We start from the raw sequence: 15,566 nt of genomic DNA, 5'->3' as shown, positions 1-15,566 counted from the left end.
CTGTTAGCATTTTTCGTTAACAGGTGGCTTGCTTTTTGGGTGCGATTATAAAATTTAAATTTCAATGGGCTCATTAGCCCTGAAACTCAAACCACTTTCTGACGCCTCAAAAAAATCAATACTAACATGCGACAACTGGGCGACTAATTGTTTCAATTAATGACAACTAGCTGAGTTGGAAAATCTTTGGTCTAGGGCAGCCCTAATAATTACTCTCCAGCAGTTTTTACAACTTTCACACATCTTCGTCTGTTGTCTAGTCTCACTAGCCCTTGGCTTCACACTATGGGGTTGCCTTTACACCCCTCCTCCCACCCTACCTTTACAATTGGGCGGGCAAGTTTGCGACAACCAATGCAATTACCAAAATGTCAGGATGGACGACCTTCTGTGTACAGTAAACAAACAATTTGATTTCAAGACACAATGGCAATGATTTGTTTATCGGCCTATATCATTTTGTAATTCACTATGAACTGCATTAAACACTCTGTTGAACTGGTTTTAATGTAATACTTCATCACTAGTTGTATACATATTTATTTGTATAAAATTAAATATTTTTAGACTAGGCTAACACATTTAAGCATCAATTTTCTTCATCAGCTTTTTTCATTCCTTTGAGAAATCTCAAGAAAAGTTGCGGTCGGTTTCATCTGCTTATTTTCACAAGGTGTGTTATCCATGCTGAACTGGATAGTTCAATACAGGAACAACATGTTGATGAAACAGTAAAACTGACTGTGGTAATTCAATTCTGCAACTATGAAGTCGGAGCTAACAAATAAGTGAAGAGAAACACAACGCCAGATACTACACATGACCCACAGTCACCAAGGATTGTACACTGCACTGTATCTTGTGGGTGGCCAATAACAATCATCATCCTTGTCTTTTGTGTGGCCTTGCAAATGTGGGGGTTAGGCCACAATGGTCCACAGTAACGATAACAGAAAGTCTACACAGAGTGAGAGTTAGACATTACATGAGGAGGAGAAGGAGAAGGGTGAAGGAGAGAGTAGATATTCGGTGGAAGAGAAAACAGAAACAAAAGGAAATAGCTGGAGATGAAGAAAAAAAATAGAAACAAACTATCCCGGGTTTGCTATGTAATATGTTTTAAGCGTTCTGTGATCTTGTGATTTTGGACAAGTTGATAAACATCTGTTGAAAATGAATTAGCCCCCAAGTGTGGGCCCACTTCCTGCCTGACAGGCATGGATCTGCATAGGAGGAGAGGCCTGCTAGAACAAGTTCAGACTCAGGGCAGGACTATAAGGAAAACTGCAATGCATGAAGATTGCAAATTATGTAATCATGTCAATGTGGCGTTTACCCTCATTTTAACTTTTTTGACCAGTTCAGAAAGGGCTGTGCTTTTTACTTTTTGATAATTCAACTACTTGGAGAAAAAAAAAAGCAACTCTGCAGACTTTCTTTTTTTTTTTTTAAATAGAAATGCTGTTGTGCGAGGAGTAGAATGCCATCTTGATTGTGGCCTGGAGACCTGGAAAAGATATTAAGCTAAGCCCACAGATATGTGGTCCTCATGAAACCCTAAAGTTTCCTGTTAGTGGCCTGTGCAACATTTCCACATGGACGGTTGGGCCACACTAACCAAATTCTTCATTTTCCTCCATTTAGTAATGTCTGCTTGGAAACCAAATGTCTATGAAAGCAACCTTTGGACTGATTAGAAAGTGCAGTAAGGGGGAATGTTTGGAGGTCAGGAAATTTGGGGCCTTCAGGAAAAAGTATTTTACTGAGTAGAAGTAGTAGCACCATAACAGACAGATATAATCCTGCACACAATTTTCAGTGGTTTACAGCAGCAGATATATTTTTCATGTATGACAAACATCTTTTACATACGTGGTTAAGGGCATAAGTAAAACTGCATTAATTCAAATGAAACTACATGTAGTAAAGAGCTATTTTGGTGTACACAGCTGTGTTGGCACCTTGCTATCTCTGAGTCATCTTGTGATCTCCTTTAATCTCATCAACTGGGTGAAAAAGTTTTGAGTAAGACTGAACAGACTGTTGTCAAACCAGGTCACAGAGACCCTGCTGTTAGTCAAAGCCAGCAGACTGCTGTAGTCTGCCAGCATGATCTTGCACCTCTGGGATTAACACAAATAAATACAGTGCAAGTTTCTTCCATTGCAGCTGGCCTGCCCTAGTGATCATTGTCATCATCACCAATGTGAAGTCAGTTTGATTTAGGCATATCTTTATTAGGGCTGCAATGAATATCAATTATTTTTTAATTGTTGAGTAAACTGTTAATAAAATATCAGAAAATACTAACATGACTTACTTATTTACAAACATTCATCATTGAAAATGAAAAAATACAATTATCAAATCCACATATTTGAGAACCTTCAGAAAGAGAATCAGAAAATGTGCATTAGGCTTGATGACTAAAACAATGATCAAATATCGAAACATTTTCTGTTAATTGAATTAACTAATCATTTTATTCTAAAATACTTTTCTAATTTTAAATTTCTGCAGTCTGGCAAGCACCTTTGAACACTTAAACAGGAGAAAAAAACTTCAATTTAACATAAAAGAGACATTTCAAAGCTTCAAATCTACATTTACTTGTTCAGTAAGGCAAGGAAACCTGCCAAAAGAGACAATAGAGGTCAGGTTTTTACATGAAAAGGCACAAACTCTGACTATAGTAGTTTTGTGAGGGCTGAACACTAGTTAACTGTGGGCTTTGTCTCGTCTTAATCACAATGCAATGACGAGACTACAGTTATTTAAGATTTTGATGTCAAACTGGTTGGAACTGGTTGATAACTGTTACTTTAGATAATGCGTAGTAACGGTACTAGTCCCTGTCTGTCTTTAGCACCATGTGGATGAGGTGACAAGCCTAAACCGGTTCATACGTGGATGGGAGGCCGGTTTCAGCTGGCTGCGTTGCCATAGTAACGCGCTGTCTATAAATACTCTGGGGTTCCGCTATCAGTCTCCACTCAGTTGCAGTCGTTGTAGTGAGGCGGTGCCTTCAGCAGCGGACTTCATTGTGAAAAGGAACAGCTTTTTTTATCCCAGCACTCTCGTCTAATGGACACACTCTTTGTAAATGCTTTTTAAGGTAAGTTATAAGCTTTCGAAGTCGTCTTACTAAGAGCGACGCATTTAAAAACGTTTGTCAACTAACATTTAGCCGGCGGTTTGGTTTGGTTTGGTTTGGTTATGGCGGTTTGAAAAGAACAAAGGAAAATGAGATTTGAATAGGGTAATTTTGCTATTTCGTCGAAACGTTAATTCATTTCTAACGATAAATTAATAAAACGCTCTTAGTGCTGCCTAACATTACGACGTGGCCTTTCTGGTTAAGTTAGCTACCCATTATCTCATATGCGAACCTAGCAAACTAACCACATAACGTTAGCCTGTGAGATTGACTTGTGGCCGTGGGCGTCAGTGTGTTGACTTGATATTTAGAAGGCTTTTTAAACTGGCTGTGTTGACTTGAATAACTTCGTTAAATCTCGTTAGTAGCAACTTCAAATGCTAAATCGCCTCATGGCATGAAGACCTCTAAGCGGAACCGGCATATCGACGTTGGCGTCATTCGTTAGCCCCTGATTGGTTCGTCTTTACGCCATTCTTTCAAGTATAAAGGCGGATCTTCTTTGTAATTGGATTAAAGCTTGCATGGGCGGGGCTTAGACAGTTGGATCTTTGAATGAGGTTTTTTTTCGTGTGGAGATGGTGTCAAGTTGTCATGACATGGTTATAAAATGGAGCGCGGTGAAAGACTGGAGAGCTACAGCTTTGTTGAGCTGCCATAAGTTACTTATTATAGATGTAGTAGAATTATATATAACATTTTTGTCAATTGTGAAATATTTCAGACACTAAATAAAAAAATGTGTGGCAATTTTTATTCAAAATGTAAGCTTAAAACTCACTAAAGTTGAGTTCACTGAGCGTTTGAATGAGTTTTAAATTTAAAACGTTTTTTCCAGAAATTTCTTGAATTCCCCTTCACGAAATGCTGCTTTACTTCATGACTGTCAACCACTCTTTGTTAACAGAATCACCACTCTAGGAGAACGCACTCTGGCTACTCAGCAGGCCCTGGCCTTGAGTCTTATCTGAAGGGATTTAACTTCACTGGTGAGCCTCCTTGGCTTCTCTGCACCTGAGACACAGCAAACCAAATTCCATCTCTTTCGTATCCAAGTAAGTATTTCACTCCACCATCTCATACAGATAACACTGTAACAAAATGGTCATTCAGTAAATTGCAACACTTTGAGAATGACTCACACTTACACTGTTTTGATACTTTCCCATGAGTTGGGTAGTAAAATGAACTTTCGTAATCAAGAACACATAAGACACATTGTTCTGAAAAGCTGAACGTAATCTCAGTGTACCCACCCACTGTATCTTCCAGTTTCGAAGTGACCAATCAAAAGGACCTTTTGTGACCATGAACACTCCCACCGAGTTTGATTTTTCTTTCCTGGAGGAGGGTTTCTCTGCTCGGGATATTGTCGAGCAGACGATTAATGAGTCATCCAACACGGTAAGTGTTCCGTGTTGTCATTGTTTAGGAGAGGTGTTACCTTGATTTACTTTTTTATTTGACAGGGATGACAGATATGAATTGTTACTTTTAAATAAAATGCATCTGATGTAATGTGTGTTGGACTTCAAGTCACAACTAATTTGCATTCCTTGCCTCTGGTGAGTGTTTTAATAGATAAAACACTTATAACACTCTCACACAGGCTTAAAACGGACATAAATAAACAACCACTATCAACAGCCTTTGAAAATTAAAGACTACAAGCCATAATTAAGAACCATGACTAAAACGATAAGTAAGAAAGGTCTTGACAGGATGCAATTCCCTCTCGCTCAATTACAGGATGACAGAGATGCCTTCTACGTCTGCGACTTGGGTGACGTGTTAAAGAAGCACCTGCGCTGGGTGAGGGCCCTGCCCCGCGTCTCTCCTTTCTACGCTGTCAAATGCAACGACAGCCGGGCTGTGGTTATGACTCTGGCATCCCTGGGGACTGGTTTTGACTGTGCCAGCAAGGTGCGTGTTTTTAAAAGTTGTCTGAATAATGTGATACAAAGCTCTGTTGGTGAAGTGCTGAAATGGCATTTTAAATTATTACTTACTACTTTTCACTGACTGTTGGTGTCACCTCTTCCTCCAGACGGAGATTCAGCTGGTTCAGTCTCTGGGCGTGGATCCAAGCAGAATCATCTATGCCAACCCTTGCAAGCAGGTTTCTCAGATTAAGTATGCGTCGGCCCACGGCGTCCAGATGATGACTTTTGATAGCGAGGTGGAACTGATGAAAGTGGCCCGCTATCATGACAACGCCAAGTAAGGCTCTTTACAGCAGGCTAGTCATTATCATCCATGATATGAGGGCGTTAGCAGTGTTTACATATCAGCCATTTATGACATTTCCACTTACTGATTGCTTGCTTTGTTCTCAGGTTGGTGCTGCGTATCGCCACGGATGACTCAAAGGCTGTGTGTCGCCTCAGCGTGAAGTTTGGGGCGCCACTCAAAGCTTGTCGGGGTCTCCTCGAGCGGGCCAAGGAACTGGGGCTGGATGTGATTGGTGTGAGCTTCCATGTCGGCAGCGGCTGCACTGACCCAGAGACCTACATGCAGGCTATCACTGATGCCCGCTGTGTCTTCGATATGGGGGTGAGTTGTGACAGATGTATACACATGAAACAGTGATTGATGTGGGTTTTCAATCGGCAAAGTAAACTAAGACATGACTCCCTTTAGGATGAGCTGGGCTTCAACATGAACCTGTTGGACATCGGCGGTGGTTTCCCTGGCTCAGACGATGCTGAACTCAAATTTGAAGAGGTGTGTTTAATATTTCTCAGGCTAAGTATCATTCCCACGATTGCCTTGTCAGCCTAACTGAATCTAACATGGTAGTACAGCTAACAACTTTGTGTGTTTTTTCTTTTTTTTTTTTAAATATTCGGTCTTCATTTCAACACTTTTTTTTTCATGTTAGATCACAGCTGTTATCAATCCAGCCCTGGACAAGTATTTCCCCACTGACTGTGGTGTGAGGATCATTGCTGAGCCAGGGCGCTTCTATGTGGCCTCTGCTTACACTCTGGTGGTCAACATCATTGCCAAGAAGGTCATCATTGACGATGAATCAGCCTCTGATGGTAAAAGCCTCGATTTAAGGAAACTTGGCAATATTTTTGAGAAAAGAAACCCTGTTTATTCTGAACATTTGTCATCAGCAATTTCCAGTAGTTAAATGGATGATTTATGCTTTTGTCACAGAGGAAGATGAAGGGACCAATGATAAGACCCTGATGTACTACGTCAACGATGGAGTGTACGGATCTTTCAACTGTATACTTTATGACCATGCTCACTGTCTGCCAGTATTGCATAAGGTAAGCAAAAGTCAAGAATTAAAATGGCGACCATGTTTCTTGTCTCATGGGTCAAGACAAGTTGTAATAAACATGTTTAACCTTGTGTCCCTCACCTTTTTTTTTCTTTTCTCTACCAATAGAAGCCAAAGCCAGATGAGGTCATGTACCCCTGCAGTATCTGGGGCCCAACATGCGACGGCCTTGATCGTATTGTCGAGCAGTGCAGCCTGCCGGACATGCAGGTGGGTGACTGGCTGGTTTTCGAAAACATGGGCGCCTACACCGTCGCCGCCTCCTCCACCTTCAACGGCTTTCAGAGACCAGACATGCATTACGTCATGTCCCGCCCCGCCTGGTGAGTACATGTCACAGAAGCATTATCTGGCAGGTTCAAATGCATTTTGTGTTCCTGACTGAATCTTTAACTCTACATGCGTTTTCCCTCTCCAGGCAACAAGTGCAGCAGATCTGTTCCCAGGGCCTGCCAGCTCCTGCGGAGGAGTCCTGCCTGTTTGAAGTGCCAGCCTGCTGTGGCCGAGAGAGCAACTTGGAGATGCCCACCAAGCCCTGCCAGGCCCATGTGGTTTAAACACATTCTGTATCACAGCAGTGTTTCCCAGATCTAGCATCTCTTGCCATTTAATTATTGGACAAGGTTCTTTTAATTTTTTTTTCCTTCTTCCAAAATGTACGTGAAATTTCAAGGCCAGTTACTTGACAGGAGAACGAGAGGAGCACGTTGTCGCACACATTTCGGTGTTCTGTATGGAAGTTGGGGATCAACCCTCGATGACATGAGGCTGAATCACACTCTGAGTGTCTCTGTGGGTTCCAGGCGTACTGTTACAGGGCAGCTCTGTACATGAAATTGGTACTGAAGTCGTTCAGACCTGTATATACGGTGAACGACTGTAAGAACTGTATTCATGAATAACCTATTTGCGGAACTAAAAGACAACAGGGAGAGAAACAGTTGCTTTCCAAATAAACTTCACTGAAGGTGAATCCCATCACCACAGGACTCACAACACTTGAAACTTGTAGCAATAAGTCCAAGAGGTGAAGGGTTACTTATACACTATTAACTCAATAAAATAACAAATAATCATTCTAATAATTCTCTAGTTTACGTTTATTGAACTGTTGCCCCCTCGAAGCCTTGTTAACAGCTGATTTCACAGCCTTAGCTAGTAACTCGCAAAGATGTGGTCGGAGGAGTGATTTAATTCCTCAACAATGGCTGCTATTTTTATATTTATCTTTTTCCATGATCTCCACTTCTGTACAGAACCCCTCAAGTGTTAATCATCTAGATTTGAACATTTCCATAAGCACCATATTCAATATTTTTTGACTTTTCTCGAAGCAATAGGATATCAGTGTTTGTGTTCAGTTAATGGCTCCCATGCAAAAGTTAATTATGTGCAGTCCCACTCAGAAACTCGCATTAAATAATATATACATGCATCATACTATGCATGTCAAAACATCACAGAGTATTACCCTGTACTGAAATGGCTTAAGCATGTGAAACTTAGTTGGATCCAAACACAAGACATTTTTAGGTCTCTATGTAAAGCATGTGTTTTATCCTATTTGTTGTAGTCACTAGAACACTACAGATGCCACCACATCCAAAACAAATCTTCAAGGTTAACACTTCTCCATGGGGACTCAAAAAGCAGACTGCACCTCTCCTCTTCTCCTCCTTATTTTATGTTATTATCATGTTTTCTAACCTGTAGAAAGCAAGAAGTCTGTTCATGATATTAATAAGAAGACGTGTTTAATCATACATTCAAAATGGATACGAAAGAGACGGGATTGCAAATTCATATGCTTTCCTATGGAAACTTTTTTGAAGTTTTGTATTTTTTTAATAAATAAAACATTAGGTGCAGAGCCGAATTATGGTTGTTGTGTGTTTTGTACGTATGGAACAAAAATAAAAGCCACTGAGATATATAGTTGGATGTTAAGCTTCACTGTGCAGAATTTTTAAGGAGTGGGCCAAAAAGCCTGATTTGTGACATCACAGCTAGTCTGGAGCCAATCCTGATTAAATATTTGACTTCCACAAGTGTGATGTGGAAAATTGAAGCCTCTAATGCACATACACTGATAATGGACTTTAAAGTGAAACAGGAGACATTTTGTGTCCAGCAGTTAAACTTAATATAATATTTACACATTATAGAGGTGAAGGAGGAGATATAATTTTAAGAAACAAAGTGATTTTAGTTAGTTACTTTTTGTGGAAAACCATTAATCAGACACGCATTATTATTCTGCTTGTAACAGTAATGTGTCTTAAAGCATGTTTGGAGGGGATTTATAAGTAAACTGGAAGCAGGATGTTTCAAGAGCTCCATCTAGTGTTTGTAAAAAGGAAGTGTTTTAATCATCTCAACATTCTCAACATGGCATATACAGTTGAGGTGCCTTTTAAAAAGTCAAATTTCAGTTAATTTTCCTTCCCAATCAACTGTGCTTTAAACACAATGCAAAGTAATTGATCTGGCATTGCAGTGTGCAATCCACACACACTAACAAATCTCCTTTCTCAAATAACGTTCATGCTCAGACATGTGCAAGTCATTTCTGACCTTTATTTTATACAAAACAAAAACTGGATTGTGACATGTCAAACTTGAAAGGTTCATCCATTGCAGTTTCATTGAGAAGAATTTCACACCAAAGTTTTCTTTAAATTTAAACTGTTAAGGGTAAGAGAATTAATGTAGAGTTAAAGTAGACAGTATGATGAAACATTTCATATCTTTCTTTACAAAAATGCTGCTTAAATCTTCTAAACAATTGCAGTACAAAATGGTAAATCCTACTTTAAGTGAAGGACAAAACTATGTTTAAGAGATAAAACAAGCCAACTGCTGACAATACATTTTCATAAATGTACCAATTTTTTTTTTTTAAAGCTATACATCTCTCACACCAGTTTGCATATACACTTAAACAGAAACTGTATCACTCAGTAATGTCAGTTAGTCACGAGTTAATCACAGTGATCACGTCACATTCATATATGATTGTCTGAGTAATCCTATCTGAAAGAGAATATGATTGAAAATAAAAATAAAAAATACAGAAAAATGGACAATATACATATTTATAGGTGGGTCACAATTTAAGACAAAGGTCAGTAAGGATCGTATGCAAAAGCTTAATGTCTTTACAAAACATCTCATGATTTAATAGTGGTGGTTGTAACCAGGGATGCACTGATATGACACTGGGCTTTGGGTATCGGCCAGTACCGAGTCCCGATCTGATACCAGTGTTTAATGAATAAGCTGTATGTATCATTCTTTTATGTGCAAAGGCCTTTAAGCATTGCTTTTTTAACATTGTCAAACAAAATGGAACAAATAATAACATAGATATAAATTTGCTGAATTGAAACTTATAATGGTATCATACCAGATCGGCCCATATCAAATATCAGTGTCGGGATCAGTGCAGCTGCTCAGATGATAATTACCCTGCAACTGCAAAGGATTTATGGATGTGCGTATTGGATCAGGATTTCACCACACTGATACCTTTCTGCTCATAATGCTTCCTAATATACTCAGTAATGGCGTTCTCATTATTAATCTCCTTTTTGAACACCATAATGTAACACTTGGGGGCCAAGTGACATACGAGGATGCTGTAGGTAGAAATGAGAATGGCGGCGATTTCTATTGCTTGTTCATATTTCCCAATCGAACTGATATAAACAGGGGTGAAGACGATCCAAATGATTAGAAACAGAAGCATACTGATGGTGATTAAACTTGCATTTTTATATAAATCTGGCAGTTGCTTTCCTTTGAATGCAAACAGGAAACAGATGAAGGCCAAGAGAGCATTGTAACATAACATGGCTATAAAGAAAGCAATGGAGCCTTTATGACAGTGCAGCAGGATGGTCTTAATTGCTCTTTCCTCTTTTGGATATGGGTGGTTAAAGTACAGCCATGGCACACACAAGGCCAACTGGATCCCGGAGATAATGGCCACCAAAGCCACCGGTTGATTGAGCCTCTTTAGCCAGGATCCTATCTCCAAGTCAAAGCTGAAGCCTACTAAGATTTGGAGCAGGTTGGCCAGAATGCAGGAGATACAGAGGGAAAAGGCTATGCCGAACAAAGGCAGGCCAAGCATGCAGGAAGCCTTAGTGGGTTTTCCTATGAAGCTGAATGTAAGGCAGAAGCAGGCCAGCAAGGAAAAAAGCTCCAAGAAACACAAGTAACCTCCGACCGCCTTTACAACGGGAGTGCTACGATAGATCGTAAACAAAACAGCAAACGCAACAGTAATAATGATCCCCAAGACTGCAAATGAACTCAAAATTACAGTGAAGGGATCTTTCCAAGCTAGGAATACAATAGTTTTATTCAAACACTTATTCCTTTCTTGAGATGAATACTGATCCGTGCTGCAGGGTTTACACTCCCCACCTATAGGAACACACAAAGAAATGCAGTTTCAACAGTGGAATCATTTAGCATGAATTGGAGGATAAAAAGGTTACGTGAGACTTCTAGTCTACTGATTTTCATAAATGAGGAAGTACTAAACCACAGCATCTGATTAGCATCTGATTAGCATCACATGCAGTTGCGTGACAGTAGAGTAATGCAACATTGAATGCGGACCTGTCTTTGGATACAATGATAATTTAACCTGAACATACTTTTTGACCTATGAGAGAGTTTCCAGTTTTCAAAGTGTTTAGTATGTACATTTTCTTTGAGGATTATATAATAATGTAATAAATCAGACGTTTTTTAATTTTTTAAATTTTAGATTTTTAGAGATGGGATGGGACTTTTCCTATTAGAGGTGGTGGATATTTTATACGGGAAGAAAACTGTTTAGTTATGTGCAGACAATGTTATGTTGTTTGAGATTATTATTACAATACTTACGGTCCCCCAAGGAAAAGTCTCCTTCTAAACATGAAACACACCGATAGCAGCAACGGCCATCTTGCTTTTTCAGCTCTTGTCCTGGTTTACACTTCTTAGAGCAGTGGTAAGCACTTTCCTTTAAAGACAAAACAGAGTCAGCACTCATACATTATTTGGGGGGCATAAATATGTAATGAAATTTTTGACCTCACCATTTCTGTGCGCATTTTTTTAACAAGATCATCTGGGACGTGAATTTTTCCATTTGGCCAGTACTCTCCAATGGTTTCTATGCGCATGGGCTGCATGGATTGAGTCATGTTCCAATATACAATGTCATATCCCAAACTGGGGTCTCCATGGGAGTCAAAGAATATATGCGTGGTGTCCACAGTGAAGTTGACTCTCCTGATTTCCATGAGAAGCTGTGAAGAGAGAACATAAACAACACTACACTGATGTCTGGGAAAACCAAGAAATATTAAATGACAACAGCTGTAATCCATAAAGGGAGAACTATCTCATATTTTTTAGAGAATACTTCCAAAAAAGTTGGAAATTTTGCAGTATGTTAGTATATTTTGTCAATAACAAAAAAATACATTGTAATTTTTGTTTGTTTACAGAAATAGTTAGACATACTGGGAAATAACTTAATACCACTATTTTCACAACTGTCATATAAAAGGTAAATCCAGCCAGCAGCCACTTATAGCCTAGCATAAAGACTGCTTATTTACATTACTATTATTGTTATTATTATTTACATACAAAAACCAGAGAGTTACAAATTAGGTGCAATTTCAAAGTTGTAAATTTAGCAATTTGTAAGAAATAGACATAGCACATAACCCCATAAAAACACAAATGACAAATTTTTATATATGTATTTTTAAATACTTTATATTTTTGAATGGATAAAAAACTTAACTCCATAAAAAAGGAAATGCATACACCAATGTGTATTTTATTTTACTTTATTTCTTTGTTTGATTTGTTCTTATTTCAGCATTTTAAATCTTCCATACAATATTTCCCAATTTGTAGTCTTTAATCTTTACACTAAACTTAACTGGTAGCCATAACCTTATATTTACTGGACTATTATAACAGTCTTTTGATTTTTTCTTCTACCTCTGCAAGACAGCATTTCCCAAAAAAGCTTTAATAACATACTACCATAATGTGCCAGAAAGATAATTCTACTGTACCTCGGAGGCTGTAAACTTGGCACTGCGTTGACACTGTTGGTTGTTGCATTTCAGCAAACGTCTGAGACCTTCAACGATGACTTGTACAGCTAAGTACAAACTGTATGATTCATCCTGGTCAATGTAACTGGCCAAGCAGCTTGGGTCCAGACACCGCTTTGACCCCCGTTGGCAGTTTGTGAACAAGTTGTTGTCCTTAGACTGACCCGAACAGAATGGATATTTAGTCAGATAATGTTCAAGGATGGTATTGGTGGTTCCACTGAACATTGACATGACGTAGTCCTTAAAACCAGGCACCTCATTCTTCTTAAAGATGAATCCGAAAACCTGCCCGGCCCTCTCAATGTCTCGCATTGCTGAGATCTTTGACGAGGTGGACCATGTATCACTTGCAATCCAAGTTCTGTTGATGTTGTATTGAATAGCTTTTTTTATAATGATTGCAACATTGGAGGCCTTGGTGAACAGGACAATGGCTTCGGCAGAGGAATTTTTGAGTTTGCTGACCATATTCTCCAACTTCTTAACGGCTTGGGGTGTGTTCTTGGAAAAGTAACCGGGCAGTATGTCAATAAATTCAATGCAGATGTCCTTCATTTTAATTAAGTTGTCCCTAAGCCGATCACTGCCATACTTCCCATACTCATCATCACTTCCTATAATGGCCACTGTTTTCCAGTTGAACTTCTTCACCAGCTCAGCAATGGCCTTTGTCTGATATTCATCACTCGATACTGTACGGAGAAAAGTGGGGAACTTCAACTTCTTGCTGAGAAGCTCACTCGTCGATGCATGACTAATCTGTGGAAAACAGGAATAAACCAATTGTTCTGCATGCAGTTCAGGAACAGTGATGCATTCAAAGTCAAAATAATTGCTATTATATTAGTAAAGTTACAAACTCGTAGATTAAGACAGGAATCCTGTCATAATCCTCATTAGCTCATGTTAATCATTAGCCCAAAATTATACATTTTGCAAATCTGACAGTATCAAGTACAAGTGAAGACAAACCTGGGCAACTGATGACAGAGCAACAACTCGTGCGACAGCTATGGACACTTCAGAAAACCTCTCACCAATCACCACCTTTGTTCTGGGTTCAGGTAAAGCAGATTGAATGTTTACAGGGAAACAGCTCTGAGGGTGTGACTGGTTCTCCAGCAGCTTCAGTGTGGCTCTAATGGCCAAGGTGACATCTCCACAAGTGTCATAGATGTCATATCCAATGGTGATGTTGGGTAGAGCCCTTGGTGTGCCTCGGTTTATTTCTCTGATTGCGTATATCAACACTTGAGTGTGTAGGAAGATTTTAATATCATAGCTGTGAAAATTGGTATAAGTAATGAAATGAATACAAGTTCATAAAGTGAAGTTATACGTCATTTAAATGGATTCATTTCAGTGAGGTCATACTTACGCAGTACAGGAGATTGGTCCTGGCGTTGTTGTTCTATTGGTGTTTAAGTGAATAGGGAAAAGTCCTCCAATGATGATATCCCCTGGAGAATATGCATGCAGAAAGACATTCTCTCCTGAACACAGGCAAAATATGCTCATTACGAAAAATAACTTGAACCAGAACATTGTGGATGCACAGGCTCAAAACACATGTGCATTGGTTCCTCTCTCAACAGTATGAACCGATTCTTGAACAACACCTCAATAACTTCCTCTTCTGGGGAAGTCAGACAGGATCATTTGCATTGTCAGACACATTCAATATTCTAATGCAAAGCACAAACACATCGCACACATCAAAGGTACTCGACTGGCACGAGAACAACATGGTGATTTGAACTGTTCACAGAGGATGATTCATTCCTCATGAGTCTGTATGAACCTTGTGTTCAGTGGATAAACTGGTCTAGAATTGGGCAGGTCTCTGAATTTGACTGCATTTTGAATGTTGGAGTGCCCCCCCCAAAAAAAATAAAAACCTGCCTGCACTATAGTCCTGGTAAACTGTGCTCACTGAGTATTAAAATATTCTATTAAAATAGGGATTTTTATTTATTATTGTTTTTTGTTCACAACGACTCAAACAATCTTAGAAATACTAGATACTGTGTCTGTGAATACATCCGAGGCCCCAGAGGTCATTTATAGTAAGTTATTACTTATACCTACCAGTTGAGGTCAGGATTGTGAAACTTATTCATTTAACCAGGAAACATATGGTATATGTAGATATGACAAAATGGATATTTTTACTTCTTACTTGTTCCAGTCAATTACAACATATTCTGACTAGACTGTTCATCATTCATGACTATTACATTGAAGACAATGAATGTAACACTTTCATGATTATTGCTCTCTCATGTTTCTATTGCAGTAGTCTATTGCAAGTATGAATGTTAATACAATTATATAGTATGTATAATTGTATAGTATGAAAATGTGCACTATTAAAGGCTATGTAAGAATGAATTTAGGGGGTCTTTAATTTCCTAATAATTCCCATGGAAGGTTTTGTAGGAAGAAAAGAGTCATTTGTGAAGAAAGAATATTTATTTGTAAATGGAAAATGTGTTCTTTGTGTATGCTGAATTTTACGATAGCCTGTAGACATGTTCAGCTGACTCTTGTGGTAAAAGGACTCATTAATGGATTAATGCTGGCAATTAAAGTAAAAGTTCACAATTTTTCAAGTCTGTCTAAAAAAAACCAGCCAGGTTTGGCTGGTCATTTGGATGGCTGAAGGTTCATATTAGCTTCAGATCAACTTTGAAATACATTTTTGCACAGAAGGAGGACTGTGGATTTTGTCCCCCACATTATGAAGGGGTCTTCTAATGGTCAGTGTGAACAGGAGGAATGGTTATGGCAAGAAAAATGTGTTTCAGTTCCTTTGGGCACCTGACTGTTGTTTTATGAAAGACTTGAAAAACTGTGAGCCTATCCTTTGAAAGAGCATTGATCATTTTACACATTAGTTTCACTACTCGGCTTGTAAAAACAGCCTAAATATTTATTCTGTGGCTCTTTGATTTTGACCTTTGTTTTTTAGTAG

The 15,566-nt window shown here is 38.9% G+C and overlaps 2 protein-coding genes across 2 annotated transcripts; one reads left to right on the top strand and one right to left on the bottom strand.

The window, feature by feature from the left end:
- The first annotated feature begins 2,989 nt into the window (after positions 1–2,989).
- Positions 2,990–8,327, top strand: odc1 (ornithine decarboxylase 1). The gene is made up of 11 exons (XM_062440247.1): positions 2,990–3,115; positions 4,065–4,212; positions 4,430–4,561; positions 4,907–5,080; positions 5,205–5,377; positions 5,494–5,710; positions 5,798–5,881; positions 6,039–6,201; positions 6,323–6,438; positions 6,561–6,775; positions 6,871–8,327. The coding sequence occupies exons 3-11, from the start codon at positions 4,466–4,468 to the stop codon at positions 7,007–7,009; spliced, it is 1,377 nt and encodes a 458-aa protein (XP_062296231.1). The 5' UTR covers positions 2,990–3,115; positions 4,065–4,212; positions 4,430–4,465; the 3' UTR covers positions 7,010–8,327.
- A 1,630-nt stretch (positions 8,328–9,957) lies between these two features.
- Positions 9,958–14,110, bottom strand: LOC134000457 (G-protein coupled receptor family C group 6 member A-like). Its single transcript, XM_062439798.1, has 6 exons — positions 13,971–14,110; positions 13,565–13,874; positions 12,548–13,351; positions 11,544–11,761; positions 11,355–11,467; positions 9,958–10,883 (listed from the first exon to the last, which is right to left on the bottom strand). The coding sequence occupies exons 1-6, from the start codon at positions 14,108–14,110 to the stop codon at positions 9,958–9,960; spliced, it is 2,511 nt and encodes an 836-aa protein (XP_062295782.1).
- Between the last annotated feature and the right edge of the window lie 1,456 nt (positions 14,111–15,566).

Source organism: Scomber scombrus, chromosome 19, assembly GCF_963691925.1.
Source record: "Scomber scombrus chromosome 19, fScoSco1.1, whole genome shotgun sequence".
Taxonomy (NCBI): domain Eukaryota; kingdom Metazoa; phylum Chordata; class Actinopteri; order Scombriformes; family Scombridae; genus Scomber; species Scomber scombrus.
Note: the sequence above shows the minus strand (reverse complement) of the source record. Positions and strands in the feature narration are given on the sequence as shown.